This window comes from Anticarsia gemmatalis, chromosome 9 (assembly GCF_050436995.1).
Source record: "Anticarsia gemmatalis isolate Benzon Research Colony breed Stoneville strain chromosome 9, ilAntGemm2 primary, whole genome shotgun sequence".
In the NCBI taxonomy this organism is placed as follows: domain Eukaryota; kingdom Metazoa; phylum Arthropoda; class Insecta; order Lepidoptera; family Erebidae; genus Anticarsia; species Anticarsia gemmatalis.
In genome coordinates, this window is record NC_134753.1 from 7,827,375 (window position 1) to 7,851,309 (window position 23,935).

At 33.4% G+C, this 23,935-nt stretch overlaps 1 protein-coding gene across 1 annotated transcript in view; it reads right to left on the reverse strand.

The window, feature by feature from the left end:
• The window catches only part of VGlut (Vesicular glutamate transporter), a 49,255-nt gene extending 26,450 nt beyond the window's left edge, over positions 1–22,805 (reverse strand). Inside the window, exons 1-3 of the mRNA XM_076118325.1 lie at positions 22,296–22,805; positions 9,621–9,781; positions 9,151–9,264 (exon numbers count right to left, since the gene is read on the reverse strand). Of these exons, the coding sequence (XP_075974440.1) occupies positions 9,151–9,218 (68 nt within the window). The 5' untranslated portion in view covers positions 9,219–9,264; positions 9,621–9,781; positions 22,296–22,805. The remainder of the gene's footprint in view (positions 1–9,150; positions 9,265–9,620; positions 9,782–22,295) is intronic.
• Between the last annotated feature and the right edge of the window lie 1,130 nt (positions 22,806–23,935).

Sequence of the window (23,935 nt, forward strand, 5' to 3'; positions counted from 1 at the left end):
CGTTAAAGCTCTACTAGATGGCAATATAAACTTTTTTTAAATTGCTTCATTAAAATGAGTTGGTATCGGCATGCAGTAAGCTGCCTTTGTAACGTTTGTGAGCGTTTCACAAAGGACTGTCGCTGTATCGCGCTGGCTTCGCTTTGAGCCTCAGTTGAGGGGCTTGCATGAAATAGACTCGATTGTGCCACCATACGCTTATTTGTTTGCCGTTGATCGACTTCTATCGAGGGTGCACCTACTTACGTAGATATGTAGAAATGTAATTTTGTGGTTTCAATCAAATGAAGGTAAGAAGTGTTCTCTATTTTGAGTGAGAGGCAAATTTCATGTTCTGTAGAAAGGAATACTATACATAGTGCATTTATATGCACGGAAAGGTGGTGATTGTTTTAGTGGTTTCTTTTTCAGTCTAGAGGATTAAATCTTGAAATATCCAATGGATTCAAAAAATATCTAATACTCATTATTTCTTATTCATGTTGTTGTTTATGCAGGAAAATTGTTGGAATTTTTTTCAGCGTGGGCGTAGCCGTGGGTAGAAATCCGATATTTTACATAATGAAAAAAGTAAACGTTAATAGGATTAAGAAGGAAACTTTTAATAATTTGGGAGAAACATTGGTGGGTTCTCGCGTCGCCGTCAATTACATCAACAACTTAACTTTCAGCTGGAAGTTGTCGCCCCCGAGATTGTATTTTAGATAATGGCTCGGTAATCACGTCGGTGATTTATCACGGCGCTATCTTCCTTCACTGTCCATTAAGCAATCTGCCAGTGCAACCCTTTGTTGTTAGCGCTAACATACAGGGAGTACGCCACTACGTGACTGCACGTCACACAATAGACGCGGTGACACGAGACGATTGTCACACTTGTACGTACACATTTTTAAAGCCTAGTGCATACATTGAGGTCTTTTGTTGAGGTTTCTTGAAGAGACATTTTCTTGTGGTTGATAACGTTTTGAAACTGAGACTTTGGTTTAACAGCTGATTTACTGATATCCAGTTAGTTCCAAAGAGTTTTGTTGCTCTAGTATTAATTTTTTACATAATATACTTTCTTTACAATTGTATTGTTTATCCGTGCACCGGAAAAAAAATCGGAATAATATCATGTTATTTATTTTTTTCTTTTTATTTTGTGTTTACCATACAGAAAAGCATCTCGTAAAAGGCAGCCTCGTCATGTATGAATGACTTGTTAGGTCTTATAATTAAAAAATCTACGAACCTTCAATATATTAGGTCGGGGAAAAAATTTTTTCGCATTATAGTATGTATGAACTTGTAATAAAAGCTCGATATTTGGGTACCTCAAGAGCTCACTGAAAGAAATTTAATGAACCGTGTACTTTTTTGTGATTCTTGAAGCCAAAGAGATTTTATAACAAGTTCATACATACTATAATGCGATAAGACTTATTCCTCGGCCTTATATTTGTCGGTTATAAAACAAATCTATATAAGAATATAAACAAAAAGGAACAGTTGATGTATACGCGCGGGGAATCAAAGCAATTTAGCTTTTATTACAAGTTCATACACACGAAAAGACTTATTCTCCGACCTAATATTAATATTATGTGTCTATTAAAATATAGTAAAATGATTATTGTGCAATATTGCCTCATCGTGAGTGGAGCTCTCCATCGTGAGCGTCAGGCGCCAACAAAGTTAAGGGTACAACAATTGACATGCATTAACGGTATTTCCGGCAGTGTTCGGTCCGCAACGTCGTTACCGCCCGGAAATTCAATCGAGTGCTGGAACGTCTCACTATTACATTACAGAGAACAACTTTATAATTTCATAAAGTAAGTAAGTATAATAAGAACGTAAAAATGTTGCTTAATTTTTTTCGCTTAATTGTACAATATTGTTTTGTTTTTTCTAATATTAATATTAAATGTTGTTTTTCTGTTTTTTTTGTAAATTTCTACGATATTGTATACTTAAATTATATAGCGATATTCAATTTGAATCAAACTTGAAATCCTTTAATTTGTTAATTACTCTCTATATTAAAAAGCTACTTCAAAATGCAATCATAAAAATATGCCATCTTAAAACTCAATATAAAACAATGTTCGGTAAAAGCCAGTCCGCAGCGATTTGTGTTAAAACATTGTTTTTCCCGTACCTTGGGAGGGTGAAGGCGCAAAATTGCACGCACACCGACGAGCGGCTTACAAGCTCTTGAAACGTGACGGAAGCGCTATGGAGTGGCAGCCGTCATGATCGCACTCTGATCAATAAGTCTTGCCAACTCAAATATTTACACACCACGCACATTAGTGGAGAACTGAGACGAAGAACATATAACTATAACTACTTATGTAACGGTGCAGAGAGCTCTTTATGAGTGTGTGATATTTCCGATTAATGTATCGAAACTGTTGCAATGTATCTGCATTTGCTACACGTGTATCAAATTATATCATATATCTGATTACATTTTTTGAAAGAAGTGAATCTTGAATGCCATTCTAATCATGATAAGGCTCGGTTTTTAACTTTCGTATAGTACTGAATACAAATATACGGATACGGTATAGTTATTAAAAGAAAGGAAATAGTTTTTCCGAAGTGAAGCCCTAAGATCGTTAAATAAAAAATACTATTTTTCTTTTCTGTTAGGATCGTCAGGCACATTATAATACGACCTTGATATAACAAAACCTGGTGCCAAAACAAGATTACGTGTCGTAATAATAAAGAAGTATTTTCCTAACACTATCTAAGTAATCATGAACTAGTCTGAAGAGTTTCGTAACATTGTAGTTTATTGCAGAGGGAGAGTAAACGGCGCCTCGGTGTCTAGTCACTGTTTGTTACTAAACCACCATTTATTGATCATGTGGAAGATATAAATGTTTTTATGCTAAATAAACTGTTCGGTGTTAATGTTCTCTTAACTATTATTACTACTATTTATAGAGATTTACTCAATAGAAGATCGTTTTTCAGTATTTAGCAACACTTAGTCCTAATCTAATATAATTACTAGAAGACTGAATTACCGTTATAATTTGTTTTTAATTAAAGGCGTAGATAGATCCCCGCCTCAACTGCTTATATTTAATAAATAAAAAATTGAGTGACATCTGTAAATACTTTATCACTATTTGGCTTTATTAAGTGAATCTGCATTTATAGGAAAATAAGGTAATACTCAAAACTGTATTTAAAATTAATTTCCGTAGTTGAAAACAACATAAACGAAAAACTCATTAACGTACAAAAATAAAGCACCGAAATGTTTCGCATTGGTTTCATTACACACAGAGAGAAATAATTAACTACGTGCAAGTCAAACTACGTTCATTTGAATGTAAAGCTATAGGTAGAGGCGAGTTTGTAATTTCAGTGTGTCCTTTGAAGTGGGATTAATACCGGCAGTACCCCGCCCCGTGCGACCGCACCGCACAACGTCCACACCAAATTAAATCTGTGTCCTTTCACAAGGGATTCTCATTATGACAATTTAGTTCCTTTAATGAGCATAAGTCAGATGAGGGTCTTCGGAAAAATGACTTTTGTATTTGCGTGTCGTTGGGGATGTTATGTATTGAATTATTTTATTATGAAAAGATGAGTTTGGCTAATTTAAACAGAATTTCTGTGTGAGTGCTTTATGAATATTTTTCTCCAACTCTGCCACACACCGTCTTCCTCACCCAAATCTCTTTTACTCTAATACTACTGCTTAAGTTAAAGTTTAAGCTGTCTTTCTTTATTTTGAAAACTTCTTATCTCTAAATAAATTATTTTAAAAGGTATACGTTCTCCTACAGTCCATGAAAATCTTTATGAAATCAATTTAGTTATATCAATCGGAACCTTAACCCCTAAACAGAGACCGTCCCCTCAATAGAAAAGGCTAATCGATATCCCAAGATAGAAATCATAAGAAAAATAAATAATTTATGACAGTAGCGGTTTATAAGATTTATTTGGTGAGATCGCGTCCCCCTGGCGCCGAGCGAGGAGCGTCGCGTCGCCGCCGGCCGAGGCGCCGAGCCGTCCCGACGGACAGACTTCACGGCACCCGATCTATCGATCCCAGGAGATGACGACACGATTTACTCGACGGCATAGTTTACTGGGAAACTAGGCCTCACGCAAATCCTTACAGTAAGACAACAGTCAATACTACCGCATTGTTTTCCTCAAGCGTGTTTTACACTGTTATTACACCTATTTATACATTCAGGCAGCCGTTATTGCTCTAAACGTGTTGCTAATTGGCCGTGTCCACAATGGGACCACAAAAGCTAGGAGCTCATTAAATTTTCATCTGAATATCCCGAGGCAAAGCTTTAACGTCCAATTAGTTAAGTAATATAACACTTTCCACGTCAAACCGGTGAAATGCACATTGAACAATTTGTGAAGGATGACGTCAGGAACAATATGAAACGTTATATGATTCCTTATTGTTCCTAATTAGTCGAATATTATATTCAAAGGAACTGAATGTATTGTTTTGAAACTCTACCAAACCTGAATACAGACTACGCCTGCCTATGTTTAGCGAAATTAATGATATTTATTTTAGGTCTCTACCTACCCTTATAAAAAAGGCGTTATTCACATGAACACTAAAGTCGCTTAGTACGCAAATTATAGATATATTTGTTTAAGAATGGATTGGTTTTCAATTGGTCGAGAAACTACCAAATAAATTCCACACATTGAATAAAAAATACACGATAATCTGAGATGTTTCATCGCCCTCGTATAATCAGTTTGTTATGAACGCAGGAAGCATGGTCCAACGGCAGTTGTACAAATGGAGGAAATATTATTTACACTTGTTAACTTTTTCCCTATGATATTATCTTATAAGCGTTCAATTCCGAGGTTATAATTACATTTACTATTTCGAATAAGAATTGGTTTATATATTATGTATTGTTAAAATAGTTCCTAAGGCGCCCGATAGAGGAGCTGATGAAATTTTTATACAAGGTTTCTCGATCGCTAGGTTGTTGTTGATAGTAGATTGTGAAAGAGAATCGCGCTACTCATTGTAAAAATGGGTGCTAAGTTCAGTGGATAAATCTGAAGGTATATTTTTTTACCCATATGTGCCACTGCTGAAACTGGGCTGAGTCGACTAAACTATTAACATAGCCTTCGATATGGCTTAACTATGGCATTATTATTTTCCGTTTTTCGAGATTTAACACCTGCAGGTTATCTAGAAACTGTCATCCAGGTTAATAACGGTCTAGTTTCGATTTTCGTTTAACTACATTATTGAATTACTAATAGAATATCACTGCCTGTGTAGTCTGGTTGAATGTATAGCGGTATTCATATACGACTGATGATCACAAGAATAAAAAAGACCCATTATACTCCTACCTACTACTTCTCTTAACACAAAAGAGAACATCCATTCTATTTTATTATCCACCAACATTTTGAAAAACTATTCGCTGTGTTCACCTAAGAATGTTGGAACGAAACACGATAAAGAAAGTGTGCGAATGTGTCTAGTGAAGCTATAATTTAACTAAGTTTTTGGCACAAACCTAACTAGGTCTCGGTTATGTCGATGCCAAAGAATGGGAAAGGCCAACATATCTACACACAAAAATATGACACAGTTTCAATAGCAACTGTAATGGCGACCATTTGGCTTTTCCACGCTTTATACTTAAAATATACATAATTAAATTACCATGTATGGATTTAGGCCAAAGTTTGGCAGTAATTTAAGCGTTATTACATAAGAAATCCTAATATTTACTGCGTACATACTCTTTTTGAAATTTTCTTCGCATAATATTTTTTTTAATAACGACCCCTCTTATACTTTGTGCCTATTTCAATATCAGTTTTGTCTCGAACAAAATAAAACAAAGTGAGCTGAGAGCAATTAATTTAGGGGTCCGTTGTGCAGCAGCGGCCTCTGGCGGACCAATCGAGTAATTGTCGCGAGCAATATTCAAATGGCGGAAACAATTAGCGTGAGTGCTGTATACGTATTTAGTTGTCTACACCCTTTAGCACCGAGTACTGATTGCAGAACAAATATTACGCTATTAAACTTAAAACACACACACTATAGTGGTGGCATGTCACAGTAATAAAGAAAGCCCAATCTAGCTATTTCAGATGCCACTTTAAAAATAAATATCTTTATTTGCTCAGTACGAGTAATATTTGCAAGTTCAAGTTACTTATCGAGAGAAAAATAAATGATTTTGAAATTTTTATCACTATCAAATAATTTTAATTTCACGTACAAGTACTTTAAAATATACTTGTGCTTTTAGCAGGCCGTAAATGATACACGCTGTATAATCATAGCTAAATATTATTGAATAAAAAGCATTGGATGGCTCCCCCTGTGAGCCGCTCTAAATCTCTTTTGTGTACTACGATAACGCTACAAAGCCTGCTAATGTCTTTTAAGGACTTAGTGATTTAAACGGACTAAATAATGAACCGACTACCCTTCCATTCGTCGGAGGTTGCTACGCAATTTATGAGCTTAAAACCTTGGGGATGGCCAGACGCAAATGTATGATGATATACATTTTTAAGTCGGTGGTCATTTGTTTGGGTTAATATATTTTATGTATGCAGTGTAGTTCGCAGTTTAGATGTCCCGCAATATATGGGCATAAATAGTGTGGAAAATATTTATCAATTTAGGAGTGGAAAAGAGTTTCTTGGTCGCAATTCTCATTAACTCTACATTCTTACACAAACAGTTATTAAATTAATCGTCTTAACTTCAGGGTTTTGATTTCAATACTCGCTACTGTATTAAAATGGCCTTTATTTGTAAAATGTTAAAGATTTTTCTACTACTAATTATGTTCTTATCATCTAAATGAATTTATCAACATTTGCAAAATGTGTAAATCTTCAATTTTCATTTAATATTTTCTCCTTAAACATCAGGAACTTGACAGCTTTAAGAACTTATCCCAGACTCGTAAGCGACCAATAAATTAGAACAGCTCATATCAATTCATTATAAATCTGCTGATTTATAGAACTGACTACTTATAAGACACAAGGGGTGGTTTGTCAGCAAATCACCGTGATAAATGTATGTGTATGTGTGTGCTTGTGTGTGTAGCAAGTATACTTGGGTATTGAGAGCGGGAGTGTTCGCATGACGACACAAATCCGGATGATGTCTGTTTGTTATCAACGCTGAGCAGTCGACTGTGCCTCCAGGGCTGCCACCGGCTAACTCCGTAATCGCATTATTTGTTCAATTCAGACGATTTGCTATTATGATCTGTTGAACGGAGACGCTTTGTTCCCATTTTTTGTTATATAGAGTTGTATTGTTTGGTGTCTTGAAAATGTAATATCACACTTAACCTTTGAGATTTTTGTAGTTTCGAAACCATTTTTAGAATATTTATTAGAAAACAAAAAGCTTTCGGTGGTAGTTGTTATGCAGTGGTATTTAAAGAAAATATTCTTTATCTAAGTTTTGGAGTGCATGTAAACCCGAATATATGTTAACCCGATTTTCGAAACTGCAATAAAAATCATATAGTAGTTTGTAAGAGTTGGCGCCCCTGCGTTACATGGAGCTCGTTAAAGGCAAGTCCGAGATTTCTCCGCCCTTATATTTTATTTCTATTGCAACAAGTATTATCTGGCTGTCAATATTATCGTCGATCGTCTCGCGGCTTCCAGCTAAATTGCTTCGATTCCCCGCGCGTACCCATCAACTGTTTCTTTTTGTTTATAATCTTATCTAGATTTGTTTCATAACCGACAAATATTAGACCGGGGAAAAGTCTTTTCGCATTATAGTATGTACACTATGCATGCATATTTCACGGCTGTTATACCCAAAGGCAGAGGCGGAGGTATATACACCAAGTTTCGCAATTAACTTTTGCATAAATATTAGGTCGGGGAAAAAGTATTTTCGCATTATAGTATGTATGAACTTGTAATAAAATCTCTTTGGCTTCAAGAATCACAAATGAGTACACGGTTCATTAGGTTTATATCAGTGAGCTCGTGAGGTACCCAAATATGGAGCTTTTTTGTGTAGAGAAAAGATATACCCGACCTAATATATTTCCGCGTATTATGTTCGACTGTCTAGTAGTTGGAAACTGAATTCTGCATTTCTAGGAGATTAGTTTTATTGCCAATTAAGACGTAGACAGCATTTTTTCACTTGTATTTTAAAATGTTATGAGTCATGTTTGTTCCTTGTGATATTTAAATGACAATTTAGAAATAAAAGGTTTACTTTCTCATGGGTTGAAAAATACTTGAGTTGTGTTAATACAGACACTTTTTTTAAAATGTTGATTAACGTCGTCGATCGGTATAAACACTGCTTAAAATTTTTGGTGGCATAATAACTCGAGTAAAATAAGTAATTGTATGTAAGTACCAAAAACTCGTTAAGAATTACGTATAACGAGTTATTCAGGTCCCAAATTTGTAAATACAATAAACCTTGCGTAAACTAATTCCAGTTTTAATTGGTATGGTAACGTAAGTTAAATATTTTTGGGGTTTCTTGATTATGACTTACTTATAGCAAATTTGAAAACGTTTGATTAGTATAGATAGAATAACAGAGATAAGCCTAGCCATTGACACCTAAGTAACACAAAATTATTTGGTAATTGAAGATTGGAACAATTCTGTGTAGATAAATTACTATTATTTTTGGTTAAATATCCATTCTTACTTGTCCTAATAGTAAGTTACGTAGATTTATCAGAAATATCCACGGTCATCGTCTATTGGTCATTCCTCTCATATTACTATTTAATAATCACGTTGCTTGAATTTCCTTTTTTGTTTGTGATTAACCAATTCTGAAAGAGCAACGACGGTCGGACATTTTCCTGTTATTTTAAGAGATTTAGCTGTTTTAATGACTTCAATTATCGTATTTCATTACTGTTTTTCTTTGGTTTTTATCAAACCTTTTGTAAATTCAATGTTCTCCCCTTACATTTCCGGATTCGGGTCTCTTCTTAGCAACAAACTATTTAATTTCAACCAATTGAAAAACGTAACTATAAAATCTTCAAAATACTTATGATTATCCGTAAATTAATATAAAAGTATGATTTTTTGAGAGTTAAGGCTGCAAATGTCGTGAAAGGGCTGTGAAATGGGGGTACTTACTTGAACAGAAGGGGCTTGTTGGCGAAGAGTCCCGAGGTCTTCTCCTTCGCGGCCTGGAGCGCCTGCATTGCGACGGTCCGATGTCCCACATCAAATGTCACTCTACACTAACACCTGCCGACAATATTTACTTATTAGTCATTCCACCAGTAATTTTAGGAAAAAAAATATATTGAATCATTCTGGTTTCCAAAAAATATCACTTTTAGTTTTCACCGATCGTAATAAAATGAAGGTGCTTTTTGAGAAATTGTTCACTATGTACCTAATTTTTCGTATATGTCCATTACATAACCACCTCGCGTGTACCACGGTACCTAGGTATGTATAGATATTATCATATACTACATATAGATGCACGGTGATACCTATATATAGATACAGTGCATTAATACAACTGTTTATAGTTCTATATTTAAGACCCTACTATATGAAAATGATCTGTAACAAATATAATAATTAGTACTCACATTTTTCAGTTCCCTGGCGTAGCAGCTCCGCCGTAGCGTCTGTCGATCGTGTAGCTCCCCGCGCGCCTCTATGCTGTAGCGCTACGGCTGCGCGTAGCCCCAACCGCCATTGGCCGCTACGTCTACAGACGTAGATATACTTCGACCAATCGCAGCCAGTTCTGTAAAGGGGCGGGGTTTGTTCAATTTCTGAAAATTTTCAGGAGGTCCTAAAACATGTACTACTGACGTCAACCCTATCAACAAATATACGGGTGCATTCAGCTCGGTTTAACAGCAGCCTTTACGCCCACGGGCAACACGAATTATTGGAATAGTTGCTGCAAACATAGCTGGCATTTCCACTGAAACCTTTACACGAGTAAAGCTTTGTAGTTCACAGAATTAAACTGCATTTACCAAAATAGATATACTCTCCACGTGTACATAATGTTAATATACAAGTTTAGAATTATGTAGGTACTTGCAAAGAAGGCCATGAAAATTATTGTAACTGAGAATTAAATACATTGCGCACAAGGGTCTTGCAGCAATACCATTGGCTAACATCTTCGGAAAACAAATGACACTGAAATATTAAATATAGTAAAGCATCTGAAAGATTCTGACCACATTTTTTTCTTATAGTACATTTATAGCTATATATAGGCTTTCATTGCGTTTTTCTAATACTAACGGAATCAAGTAAGAACACACTTGATACTCAACACACATAATAAAAATCCAAACTGAGAAATTGCCAACATGCGATGGAGCGGGATAAATCAAATTAATGGTTCGAGTAGAAAACGTCGACGTTAAATCGCCGAGGTTGCTGAAAAGTATTCACTCCAATGAGGAAACTTGGTTGACCACGACAATGACATATCGATCAAGTATCGTACTAGTTCTAAGTTATAATTATAGAGTACAATAAATAAAAAAAATTAAAAAATCACGTACTATGAAGTGCTCAGTAACTTATTTAGGTTATTATCAGAATATCAATAGGGACGACTACTATTTTAAGACTTTGTTCCGTTTGGTAGATTGTAAAAAAATATCCTAAACGGTTTTTTTTTTCATCATAGAACAGTATTAAGCGGCTTAGTTAAAAAGCATTAAAGTAACGGAGTGGACGCTAATGATATCACATTCTAGTATATTTTCTACTATACCGTGACGTCATGCGACTCTTTAACGTAATGAATCGCCGTAATCTGGGGGCACGGAAGTGCCCCCGCAAGTCGAGCAAAAAAAAAGCGGCACGGCCGTAACATCCTTTTCTCGAAGCAATTCGGGCTATTTTTGACACCCCTATTATTTCGTTGTGGATAAAACAAGAAGCCTGGATTTTCAGCAACTAATCAGTCATTGTATCGACACGGTATATTTAAAATTTCAGTCAATTTGAACCAGTAGTTTAAGAATGACAACTTGTTAAAATTTTGAATTTTGTCACTCACTGATTCACTGACTCACTGACTCACCGATCATCAAAAGTCTAAGGTACTTCTAGCAGACTTAGAAGCTTAAAATTTAGAATACAAATAGGGTTTAGTGTCTTAATCGTGGGAAAAATTAAATATTTTCTAATTTCGGTCCAGTTTTCTAAATACGTCAACTGCAACAATAACTTTGTAATCCCGTATAAATGTATAAGATTACAAGGTTACATTTGCAGTTGATGAATTATTATTACTGTAGAATATAAAATAAACAGGTATGAGGCATAACGGGAGGGGGTATAGGGTGGGTAAGGGTGTTTAGCCCATGAAACTGAACAACATTCCCATAGGAAAATATGTTGAATTATGAAAAAAAACGTCTTTCCATACAAATTGGACTTATTTATGTTCGCTCTACAAAAAGAAGTGAGATGCCATCAAAAACATTCTGTAAAAACCTCAAGTCTCGCCGTAAAAAGTTGTGAGATCTATATGATACCAAGTCGATTAATCTATTTAGTCTCTACTTAAATGACTTTCTGTCTTAAGTTATTACGTATGTTATTATCATGCCAATTTAAAAAAAAATACCTTTAAAACAAATAGATCGACTTGGTAATCGCAAGAAAACACAAATTCGCCATTAACATTTCAGGAGCATTAACTTCTCGTCGTGCTGTGTAGTGTGATACATACTAATAATCAAATCATGCGATGGCCAGGTCGGTCTATTTGTTTTAGAGGTATTATTTTTTTTAAATTGGCATGATAATAACATACGTAATAACTTAAGACAGAAAGTCATTTAAGTAGAGACTAAATAGATTAATCGACTTGGTATTATATAGATCTCACAACTTTTTACGGCGAGACTTGAGGTTTTTACAGAATGTTTTTGATGGCATTATTTAATTGTGTTCAAAAAGAAAAAATAGGTGTAAGATATTTTTTACAATATACCAGACGGACAAAAAAAAGTAGTCGTCATCCCTATTAGTTTCATATGCCAAAGGCACAAGACTATTTTTTTTTCATATAAAGATATTGGACATTAATTTAACAAAAGTCAATATTTCAACCACAAAAGAAAATACTAAAAGACGTTATACCTAGTCGATCGAATCGAACTACGAGAATATATCAGAGGAACGCGGCCCTAATGGGTATCATTAAGCAAATAATTTTATTAGCAATTGATAAACTTAATAATAAGAATAAAAAAAGCCTACTGCAATGTTTTTTACTACTAATAAGCTACGTCAATGAATAGAAGAAAGAAGTTATTTACATCACTATAACATACAAACTCATATTAAAAACTCGCCCAATCCACGAACACATAAAAATAAATGTTATTTCTTGCTCGAAAACAACAAACAAGGGCCACAGACAACTGTGAAAGTAATAACAGCCTCTGACAAATCACTAAGCCATAAGCTGTAAGGGCCTCAGTTATATGCGCCAACGGTTCGCTGATATCGATATAATATCGCAATATCGAGCCGACTTCATTTCACGGACAGAGGAGCTCGCAAATGAAGTTTCCGCGGTCCAACGAACACGAACCTATGGGTTTCATCTACCGTATCCACGCCAGCGATGGATGCGGCAAATTTTAATGGGACTTTAACTATAATATTCTACGATATGCTTCTATTGCCTAGGATTTTGTATAATTTTATTTTTATTTATGAACTTACTGTTAATAGTTAACAGTAATTAGTGTCAGCTTATATTATTAATACTTGTCTTGATAAAGAGCAGTAGAGGTAGTAAAATACAGAATATTAAAAATGACAAGGACCAATTCCATCTTTAGGTCGATTTAGTTAGGATAATTTAGTTTTGAAATCGTTAAATATCTGGAGTCAATTGTAGGTTACTTTAATTTATAAAAAAACTTTTATTGCACGTACATGAGGTGGCTTAGCTAACAGCAGTTATTGAAAAACATTTTTAAAAGTTGCTTGTGTAATACAAGCAACTTTTAAAAATGTTTATCTTTTTAGATATTATAAGAAATTTGAACTTTTTATATTGTTGTATAAAGAATATTATTATATTAATACAATATTTTTATTAACACTCACAACTAGAAAAACCCATAATAAAACATTTTCAAGTTCTCCGTCGGAGTAAAATATTCGTAGCGCATTCGTAGCTCCTGTTCATGATTCATATTGCTACGCTCGCCGAATAACGCGTTTGAATCAGCATATCTACCCATCAGACCGGTTTAACTTTTTTATTCGAGCTTTAAACCTTCTCGTGTGAAACTGGAAGTGCAATTAAATAATTTTATGACTTCATGTTACAATATCCTTTTTTTGATATCAGTTTATCAAAAATAATATTTTATGTTAATGAATTTATTTGTTTAACTGTAAACGATATATAGATATTTTTGTAGCAGTTAGTTACTAAAAAACTTTTATCACAATGTCTATTTATATTAATAACAACAATATTTTTTCATCAACAATAACGAACGTATTTGCTGTATTTTACCTCAATTTTGCTAAAGCGTGATCACCCGACATTTAAAAAAGACAATTCCGGTATATGTAGGTAAACATCAGTAAAGCATATTTTAACACAGAAATAATAAATCTGTAAGCAGACACTCTGATTCTATAACGTTACGACAATGATTGCATGTGAAAGTGTGTGATAGAATTGTGCATATGCGTGAGAAACAACCTGTATAAATTACATATAGGAATCAAAAATCGGTTCTACAACGATGACTTATATGTAGATTAGAAGATTTCGATTACTTTTGGTAACCTTACCCCTATGTATCTAATACTTTATATACGATATTAACTTAATTTGTAAATAATAGGCACGATGTAGATTTGTTATTTTTTTTGCAATTTCTTACCAAACCAAAGCCAAGGAAAGTATCGTTTCAAACTACCTAATAGTATCTATAGTAACTTCTTGGCTAGTTGAACTCACAGGAATTTAAAATACCTAATTCGATTTCAACAATCGAACCTATTGCAAAAAGTTTTGTAGTTTTAGCGTCGATAATTAAGTTATTACTGACATCAAAATGTATTGAGATTTCGTCGATTTTCCGCAGGAGCGTGAGTATTTTTTAAATGCATGCTCTTTAGGTAACTTGATTGTGGAAGTCAGATAGGCAGTCACTCTATGTAAAATACTGGTATTCAGCTGCATCCAGTGAGACTGGAAAACGACCCTAACACAGTTGGAAGACAGGCCTCATTAGGCTAAGAATATAGTAAATTTAGCCACGAATTACATGTTTAGTGCCTATTAAAAGATGCTTACCAACTTCTTTCTTATTCGAGTAAAAATCTTTTTCGACGAAAATCTTAAAGTGTTTTGCAAATAAACGTTGATAACAATTTTGCTTACGAAACCAGAGCACCCTCTTAGACAACGATTAATGTATATTTTTATACCGTGAAACGTCGACTTGGGGTGGAGTGCAATCCATTTAAATAGTTATAAAACCGCTAAGTATGCAAGTTGATTGTTGTTAGCATAAACCGAAACAAACGAGTCGTGATATTAAATAAATAGAAGATTTAACAAAACTATAAAGACCTACATGCTATTTCGAATTACTGTAATAAAATAATAAACTTTTTTTAAGTGACAGAAAACTTATGACTATAGTCCGTCAACTTTTACAGAGCATTTGCGTGAACGATTTAAATTGATTATTAATAATTATTCTGGTTATTTTTAAAATATTGTAGTGAAATCAAACAGACCACCGTCAATTGGGTAGTTAACTGGGTTAACGAAAAATTATTAAACTCGTACTCGTAAAAAGTTCGTCCAAAATGCTCAGACTATGTAGCTTTTTTCGTAAATATTGTTGAAATTGTAATTATAACAGACTGAAACATTTCAGTAGACACTCAGCAGCAAAGCCTGCACACTAGGTTCTCTATTAAGTTGTTTGATGTCCGTCGGCAGTTGAATAAATATGATGCATGATTGCATGCCTATGGCTTTGATCGTGAGTTGGATGCTTTTAACTTTGGACTTTTATTATTAATATCATATATTTATGTTGTAAAATAGTAAAAATAGTAATACTGGCTTCACGCCAGCTCTTCTCGCTGGTTAACTTTATCGTAATATTAAGGTATTCAAAATGTACTTGTTAACAAACGTTTTACGCGCGATTTGCAATCAAATTTTGAGGATAGTTTCTACTAAGTATTAATTGTTCACCTGTTTGTTTAGAACAAATATTATTGATTGACTTTACACTGATCGTTATACGTAAAACAATATCATCATCAACTGCCGTGCTTAGATTTGCTTTGTGTCGCGTGGACTTTGCAAACATACAAACAACGGATCTTTAATTTAGACTAGACCCGAAACAATTATAAATAGATCGCACAAATACATTACGCATTACAACCGTAAAAAAGTCAACGGAAAGCATCTTTTATATTTGCAACATCTCAAAAGCGATGTACGTGATTTTATCGGCAAGTATTATGAGTTGTTAAGAGCCGCCCACTTGCGTTGATCGTCCACTCGTCGATATAGCGCACTCAGCTCTTATCGACTTTCATCGCTTACCACTTTACCGTGCGCCTGCATTTCAATGACCCTTCACCGAAACAATGCGATTCTCAACCTGTCCTTCTAGTGATAATAGTGATACATTTACTTTCACCTTTTATTAGGTAAGAAACTGAAACTGTATAATAATTTATTTTTAACATCAAATTAATTTAAAATTTTGAGTTTGTTTGTTACTTAATCTCCCAATGTTATTTAATATGCCTACTTGTATGCCTATACATACATACATTTTGTGGTTTAGTCAAGTTCGGCACGTTTCTTGTTACGTCGCTGAATATTTATGATTTTATTTCATTGTAGTTGCTAAGATAAATACATCATTTACTTTAATCTACAATGTTGATCCGCCTGATATTCAGTGTAGTTTTTTATGTAACTGCAGAATTCCTTAATTAGGCAAATAAACTGAAATCAACATACGTTATACAATTTTGATTAAATCTTACGTTCAGTCTGGATGTCTTAATAAAAATTTTAAACATACTAGCAAAACTGTTTCATCCTAAAACCTTTACAAAAGCTGGATTCAAATGTGAATTAAAAAAACATATTGGTCATCATGTAATGTCAAAGTAAGATTCTAACGTTCCAATGAGGATGACTCATAACAAAAGCCTTTGTAAACAAAAAGTTGAATACTTTAAATAAATATCGAGCATATTACTTTCACTTCGTTATCCCTTGTGTAATGTTACATTCAGTTCATATCCGATAACTATATTGTCAAAAATCGCAATTTTGTGACACCTCATAGCTCTTTCTTACGGACCTTTTTCCAGACGATTGCCCATCACCACCACTACCTGGGGGAGACATCTCTCTCTGTTGCACTCACACGATTGCCATCGCTCTGTCCCCTTTTACCTCGCTATTTATGACTTATTAACTCCTCTAAGGTATCATGGCAACCGCTCCCACGCCGCTCCGCCGATTTAATATAGAAAATTGTGAACTCAACCGAGAATAACTGTTAGAGGCAGTTTATTAAATTCTTCAAACTCGTGCCAACGTGACGTTTATTAAGAGCTCATCATAGTTAATTAGTTACACTGCGCTTCAATATAGAGCCAGTATAGTACTAATTATATATTTTGTTACACTACACAACAAAATGTTTGTTTTAAAAACTCTTTCTACACAGACCACTATTCAGATTTAAAAAACTTCACGTTCAACACGTTATAATAAGATTTTTTTAAAGAAAATTTGTTTCGGAAGTAGCGGAAAATATTACAATAAAGTTGAAGTAATATCTAATAAAATAGTATGCAATATAAAGTACAACATTTAAAGTGTAGAGCGACACGGTGAAGCGCGACGGGAGCCACAATCCGTATCCTCTAGCGCCAGATTGCGATGTTTGCCAACCGATCGCTCCTTGGGGACGCAACTCAACCAGTTTTCGCTCACAAAGCAATAAAATACCCCTAAACCCTCCAATATTTATTGAGAACCCGCTGATAGAAAATACAGAGCTTCTGAATTATTAGATTTTTAGTTTTTAGTAGCTTTCGGTGATCTCTGTCGTTGTTTGTATTGATATATGTATGTTGGTTTCTTTTGGTTTATTTTGTGTAAGGGAACCTGTTGTACCTAGGCCGGTTTTTTAGAAATATATTTTTTATTGTGATTTGACGTGCAGCACACAAATCATATTTGCATAGTTTGAAATGTCAATTATTTGGGTACTCACCAAAAAAATATCAGAAATGTATATTTAATATTTACATAATATTTTTAAATTAAAAAAAAAATGGGAAATGTGGCCAAGGTACAACATACCCTATGTACCTAGGCCAGTAGTACGTTGTACCTAGGCCACATTGAAATTTGGGGGTAATTTAAGCAAATTATCAAGTTTTGTTAACTAAAATCATTTTATTTGATTTATTACAGTACACAGTATTATTACAGTATACAGTATTTAACAAAACATTTAAAAAATTCTCAAATGATCAAAATTTAAAAATGATAAAAATTAAAATAATATTCATAGCTTTTTTTATGCTTTTCAAACAAAATATTTAAACAAAAACAACTAACTTTGGCCACCGTTTCGTTACATTACATCGCTGCGCCTGCCAAACTCCATATGTGTATTTTGATGTTAAAAAAAATAAATATTGTGTCCCAAATAAAAAAAAAGTTTTCCAAAATCTCACAAAAGACACATGTGGAACTTGGCAGGCGCAGCGACGATATAACATAATATAATATAGCAAATCAATATACCTATATAGCATAGCAAAGGAAAACAAAATATTGAAACAACTAGCTGACCCGCGCAACTTCCCTTGCGTCACATAAGAAAGAATGGGTCATAATTTTCCCCGTTTTTGTAACATTTTTTACTGGTACTCTGCTCCTATTGGTCATAGCGTGATGATATATAGCCTATAGCCTTCCTCGATAAATGGGCTATCTAAAACTGAAATCGTATTTCTATCTCTTTCAAATCGGACCAGTAGTTCCTGAGATTAGCGCGTTCAAACAAACAAACAAACTCTTCAGCTTTATAATATTAGTATAGATAATTAGTATAGATTATCTTTACCTATATATAAATTATTATTTCTCTCTTAAATTTTAATCAGTCATTTGGACTAGCTATTATAAAAACACTATCAATAATGTAGATATATTATTCAGCCTTAAGCATTTAGTAGAAATCCCAGTACTTCTGTATCTCTGGAACATAATAAATTTCTCTGTTCTTGTTAACTTTTTGCGGGGTTTTAATCTCCTCTTTTTCAGGCCATTTCCAGTTTTTAAGTGATTTTTGCATCGATTTCTGAAATAATAAAGATATTTAATTAGGAATATTATTACGTAAATGTGAAATAATTTAATAAAACATTCTCCTGGCCAAAGTATAACATCCAGGTTGTACCTTGGCCAGTGGCCAAGGTACAACTGATCGACAGTGACCGAGGTACAACACTACTCCAACTTCGCTAAAACGGTGATTTTATATAGTTTAGAATTTAAGTATCTCGTAAGTTTTTTATTGTGTTGAGACTTGTAAAATCAAAGAACCGATAGCATATAACAGTTAAGTGACTATTAGAAAACTTTTAAAACTATTAGACTTCAAAATATATTAGAAATACTTACTTTTTCACACAAAAAAGTTTCAGCGTCGATAACACCAAACACCGGCTTAATGGCGGTATGCGACTAACTGCACATTGAATAGTCTGTAGTGACGTATCGAATACCGTAAACAGTAGAATTTAGTATCGCGCGAATATTTGAAAACGAGCCCAGTGGCCTAGGTACACATAGTGCCAAGGTACAACAGGTTCCCCTACAGTTTTTTTTTTGTAATGTGTGACGTGAAAGGTTTTTGATAAAAAATACCGCAAACAATTTTTTGTCAAAAGTACGATGGTTACTTTATCAGCAAATAATTTCAAAATTTAACTGAAATGGTCAGATTTGGGTTCGAATATCGCGTAAAGGATTTTTATGAAGGAGCAACTGTTTTGTTTTTTGTTTTTTTTAAAGACAACTCCCGCACTAAGAATTGCTCTTGTGTCGCGGGCACCTTACAAACATACAAACAACGGACACAAAGCACAACCAGACCCGAAACAATTATTTGTGGATCGCACAAATAATTGTCCCGTGTGGGAATCGAACCCACGACCTCCCGTTACAGTGGTATTGGCGTGGCGACCTAAACCACTGCGCCACGGAGGCAGTCATCAGTCAGTTTTATCTGCGTTTATTTGTGTTTTTTGATAGAAACAAGTTCGGAAAGGCTCATTCAACAAATATAAATCGAAAGCTATTTAAGCATAAAGTAGCTTTTGATTTTATTGTGCTTATTATGATAATAAGATTTTTCTAGATCATTCAATTCCAGGAAATTCATTGACGTTTTGCTAGACAAAATAATATGAAGAATTAGTGAACTTCCTTTTGGATGATTTTTAGATTAATATTGCCTAATATTAAAAAGTTGAGATTAAAAATTAACTGAGGTATTTCATCTTAAATTATATTATATTTAGACAATTTGTGTGACACGAATGGTAGAGATCCTATCGCTCATAAGGCTTGTATGGTTATTTTTCATTCCGTGCGCTTGAATTTGAAAACATAGATCATTTTTTTTCAGCTTGTACTAAAATTTACTTAGGAACAGCGACATACACACTCAACCGATTTTTGTTTATAATGGCTTAAGTTTTGAAGTGAAGAGTATTTTAATTCAAGGTATATAATGTTTTCTAAAAGTTCCTTGCCTTAAACGACACTATGATTCGTGGTCGTTAACATCCCCAAGGGCTCCTTGCTTCTAGTCGGAAACAACTAGACAACACTGATTAAATATTATTCGGAGAAATGCCACGCTCTTTAAAATACGAATTCAAAAACTCAGATACATTTATAGCAAAACGGAAACAAAGAATCGAATGCTTTGGTAGTCATTTTGGATAAAAATCAATATGCAGCGGCGGCCATCATGCTAGCCCTAGGTCATAGGAAAGAGACCATCAGCGCTGTATCTCGTTTCCTCTTCCACAATCGCATGAATATCGACTGATGATACATAGCCACCCGTGTAATAAATAGCTATGTATGTTAATGAGATTTCAGGTGAGCGGCGAACGGGCGGCGCCTGTCGGAGCCCCGCCCTCGGCCTCCATTGTCTTGCTCTAACCCACGCGAAATTGAATAAATTAATGCTAAATTTAATAACTCTATTAACGTTTTGTCGACGCAAACAACTCGTGACGTATAATAGTTGAAACATTTTCAGGGGCGGACCCGTTATTAGATTAGATACGTTCAACGTTTAGAGGGGACGAGAAAGCTTTCCATACTGATTAATATCATGATACAAATAAAATGCTACACAAAACAAAATTATTTAATCTCCTGTAAGGGTTTTTTTGCTAGGAGGGTATCAGTTTATTACAGGCATTCTTGTGATAAAATATTATTTATTTTAGTATATTATTAGGTAACAATTGGCTTCAATTCTAAGCCGAGCTTTTGAAATTGATTTACATTTTTGACTCATAATTACTAGTTTATTGCCTTGTACGTCCATTGTCCTATAAAATAATTCAATCAAGAAAAACTTATATAATAAGTAATTTATTATATTATTTATTTGTCATTTATATATTAATAGTTCAAAATTACTTTTTATTCTCTCATATATTCAATGCGTATTCTCATATTTTCACTTTTTCAACGTTAGTTTGATAGATTACAAATCAAAAACTACAATTCGAGTTTTATGACTCTGAACTAATATTAATATTAATATTAATATTAAGATCATGTTTACAATTCAAAAACATTTTCTTGATTATGTTTATTTTCGTAACGAACGAATCGTTAATCATCCACTGAAATTTATTAAAAGCTTGGATAGATTTTTATAAATTATAATAAAAATCTACAGTTTTAGCTTGTTAATATAAATTGCTGTTTGAGTAATAGATAAAATAATAGAAAACTTTAAAAATAGTTCACTTGAAAAAATAATACTCAAGTGTTTTTGCCAGCTTTTTCATCAGCACTTTCTTCTGTACTGGCGGTTAATTCTTGCTGTGTGTCTGATTGTCATAGGAGGCAGAATTTGATTTGATTTTAATACATTTATATTCCAAGGTAGAATGCGTGTTCGCGTAAAATCCTGTTTCCTATTATTATATTACTATAAGTGTGCAACGCGAAAGTTTTTGAGTTACAAATAGATAGATTTGATAACTTAATGTAGGTTGGTTAGATAACTTCCAGCAATATTTAAACTCGGTTATTCGATTGGTATAACATTTGTCGCAGCAAATAGAAAATTTGGTAACCGTCTTTTTGAAAGTTAATTTCATTATGTTGTTAATGCCTCTATGAATATTGCGACCATAGACATAATGTCACGAAATCTATGATTAAACATCTACAAAAATAAATAGAGTTCAGAATTGGAGTAAAAATCCTTTGCCTATTAAACGACTTCTATTTTATTAGCTCCCTGTTGCCTTATAGGTCAGGTATTTTCTTAATCATTCGTTCAGGAACATAAATACAAACTTTATGGCTACTTGCCAACAATTCATACTTAAGGTTGAAACCGATGATATTTGCTTCTATGATACGCGTCTTATAGCATCTGTTCAATGCTATTAGACTAAACAAAGTTAGTTACTCTATCACTTGAAATCTTATTATAAACTTTATAAAGTATTTAATCTCTTCATATTGTAGCAATCGACGTAAACCAGTCTAATTTGAAAAGGAAAAAGAGAAAAGTTTTGGAAAGCATTATTTGTTTCATGAATAAATATATTCTAGAAATACTTTTAGATAATTTAATAAAAAAAAACCTTGCGGTTGAGTGACTGTTACCAATTTTAGTTTAGTATTAATTAATATTAGTAAAATAAATAGACATGCTTACACATATATATTTATACACTAATTTAAAAAATATTCAGCTAAGTTATAAAATATAACTATACCTAAATTAAATGTAAATTTAAAATAACATTAAATGTAAATGAAAATTAAATCCTTAATATTTACAAATAAATAATAAAACCTTATTGGTTTCATTAAAAATCAATTATAAATGAGTGTCTACATTACAAAATCATAGTTAAATCATGAATAAACAGAATAGAACAATAAAAAAAATATTACTCACCTTAAACTAGTTTCCAGTACACAGTAATTAATCTAGCATAAATATTTAACTACACAATCATTACAATATGTTTCATGTTACATTAAAAACTACGATAAGTTACGTTAGATATTTAATTATAGATATGTCGTTAATACTAGATTGATATGTTTTGTATTGATATTCTTTAGAGCGGTTGTTGTATTGTATACAATTACTCTAATTCAATACGTAAACATTGAAATGTGATAGAGATATGTCAAATTGTATGGAGCTTCGGAGAAAAATTGTCACAACACTTTTCCGGGGATACATCACTCTTGAGGGAAGTTTTAAAAATCACTTTTTAACCGACTTCAAAAAAAGGAGGAGGTTCTCAATTCGTCGCGATAATTTTTTTTTATGTATGTTCAGCGATCATTTCCAAACGGCTGGACTAATTTGCAAAATTCTTTTTTTTAAGTTCGCGTATTAGTGTTGTAGAACAATATCGGAATGTTATGGTGCGTATGGTGTTGTTAGTAGCGATTCCACCCTTAAGAGTGATGCGCCCCCGGCGGGCGCGCCACGTGACTGCCGGCTTGCCTCAGCTTTGTGTTTACATCCATCTCCCCACTCGTCCCACGCCCCACCACCCCGCGCCCCACCCCCACTTGTCATATTGTTCGCAATTTTACACTGAAACAGGAAAACTATATCCACCTGAAAAATATTCATACGTTATGTATATCATAGCGACTTTTATGAAATTGGTTTGCTACAATGTTTGAAAATAGTTATTGGATTGTCTGTTTCAACACAATTTTCTTTAAATAAATAGTAAAGAATAAACTATATTCCAAGCTAAGAAACTTTTTCCCAGGATTCATTTAAACAAATTTAAAAATGGATTCGTACTTCGTTTCAGCCTTGTTTCACAACAAATAAAATAACAAGATTAAATAAGCTTTAAAAGCTATATAAGGTTTCTATAACATTTTACAAAAGTTGAAATCAGATTTTTTTTTATAAAATTCAATAAATAAAAGAAGGAATTTTTCATTTATGACTTTTTTTTAGTGTAACATAATTTAAAAAAAATAAAACAGTTAATTTTAGTCAGTTTAAAACAAAGATTCTGATAATTGTAAACCATTTTAACTCTTACGGATTTTTTTTTAATTTCCTATATTTTATTCTTTAAAATCAATATTTCATTCGACTTTAAAGCTAACTTGTGGGGATTGTCAAGAATCAAAGTACCTACTAAAATCCGGAAAATAATTTGGCGGGACCTTTGCTCGAGTGGAAACTGAGATAAGGGGATTGACGCCATAAAAACAGAATTACTCCATGCCCAGTAAATTGAGAGAGGAAAATCATTTATCATAGTTACAACTAACGTCTCGTTTAGGGGTCGTATTTTTTACACTTATTTAATCTACGATCATCTTATAGCAACAAAATATCAAATAGAACTAAATATTTTTTGTATATCGATTCCATGTTTACTTGTTAAAAAACACCATAAAAATACTAAAAAATGTTGGTTTATTCTCTGGTTAGAAATTTAGGAATAATATTTATAAATTTATTTTAGTAAATTCAACCCTTAAACTCAGGAAGTTTTTGAAAACTTCATTAAACCAAGGAAATTGACTTAAAATCATTACGACACGGTC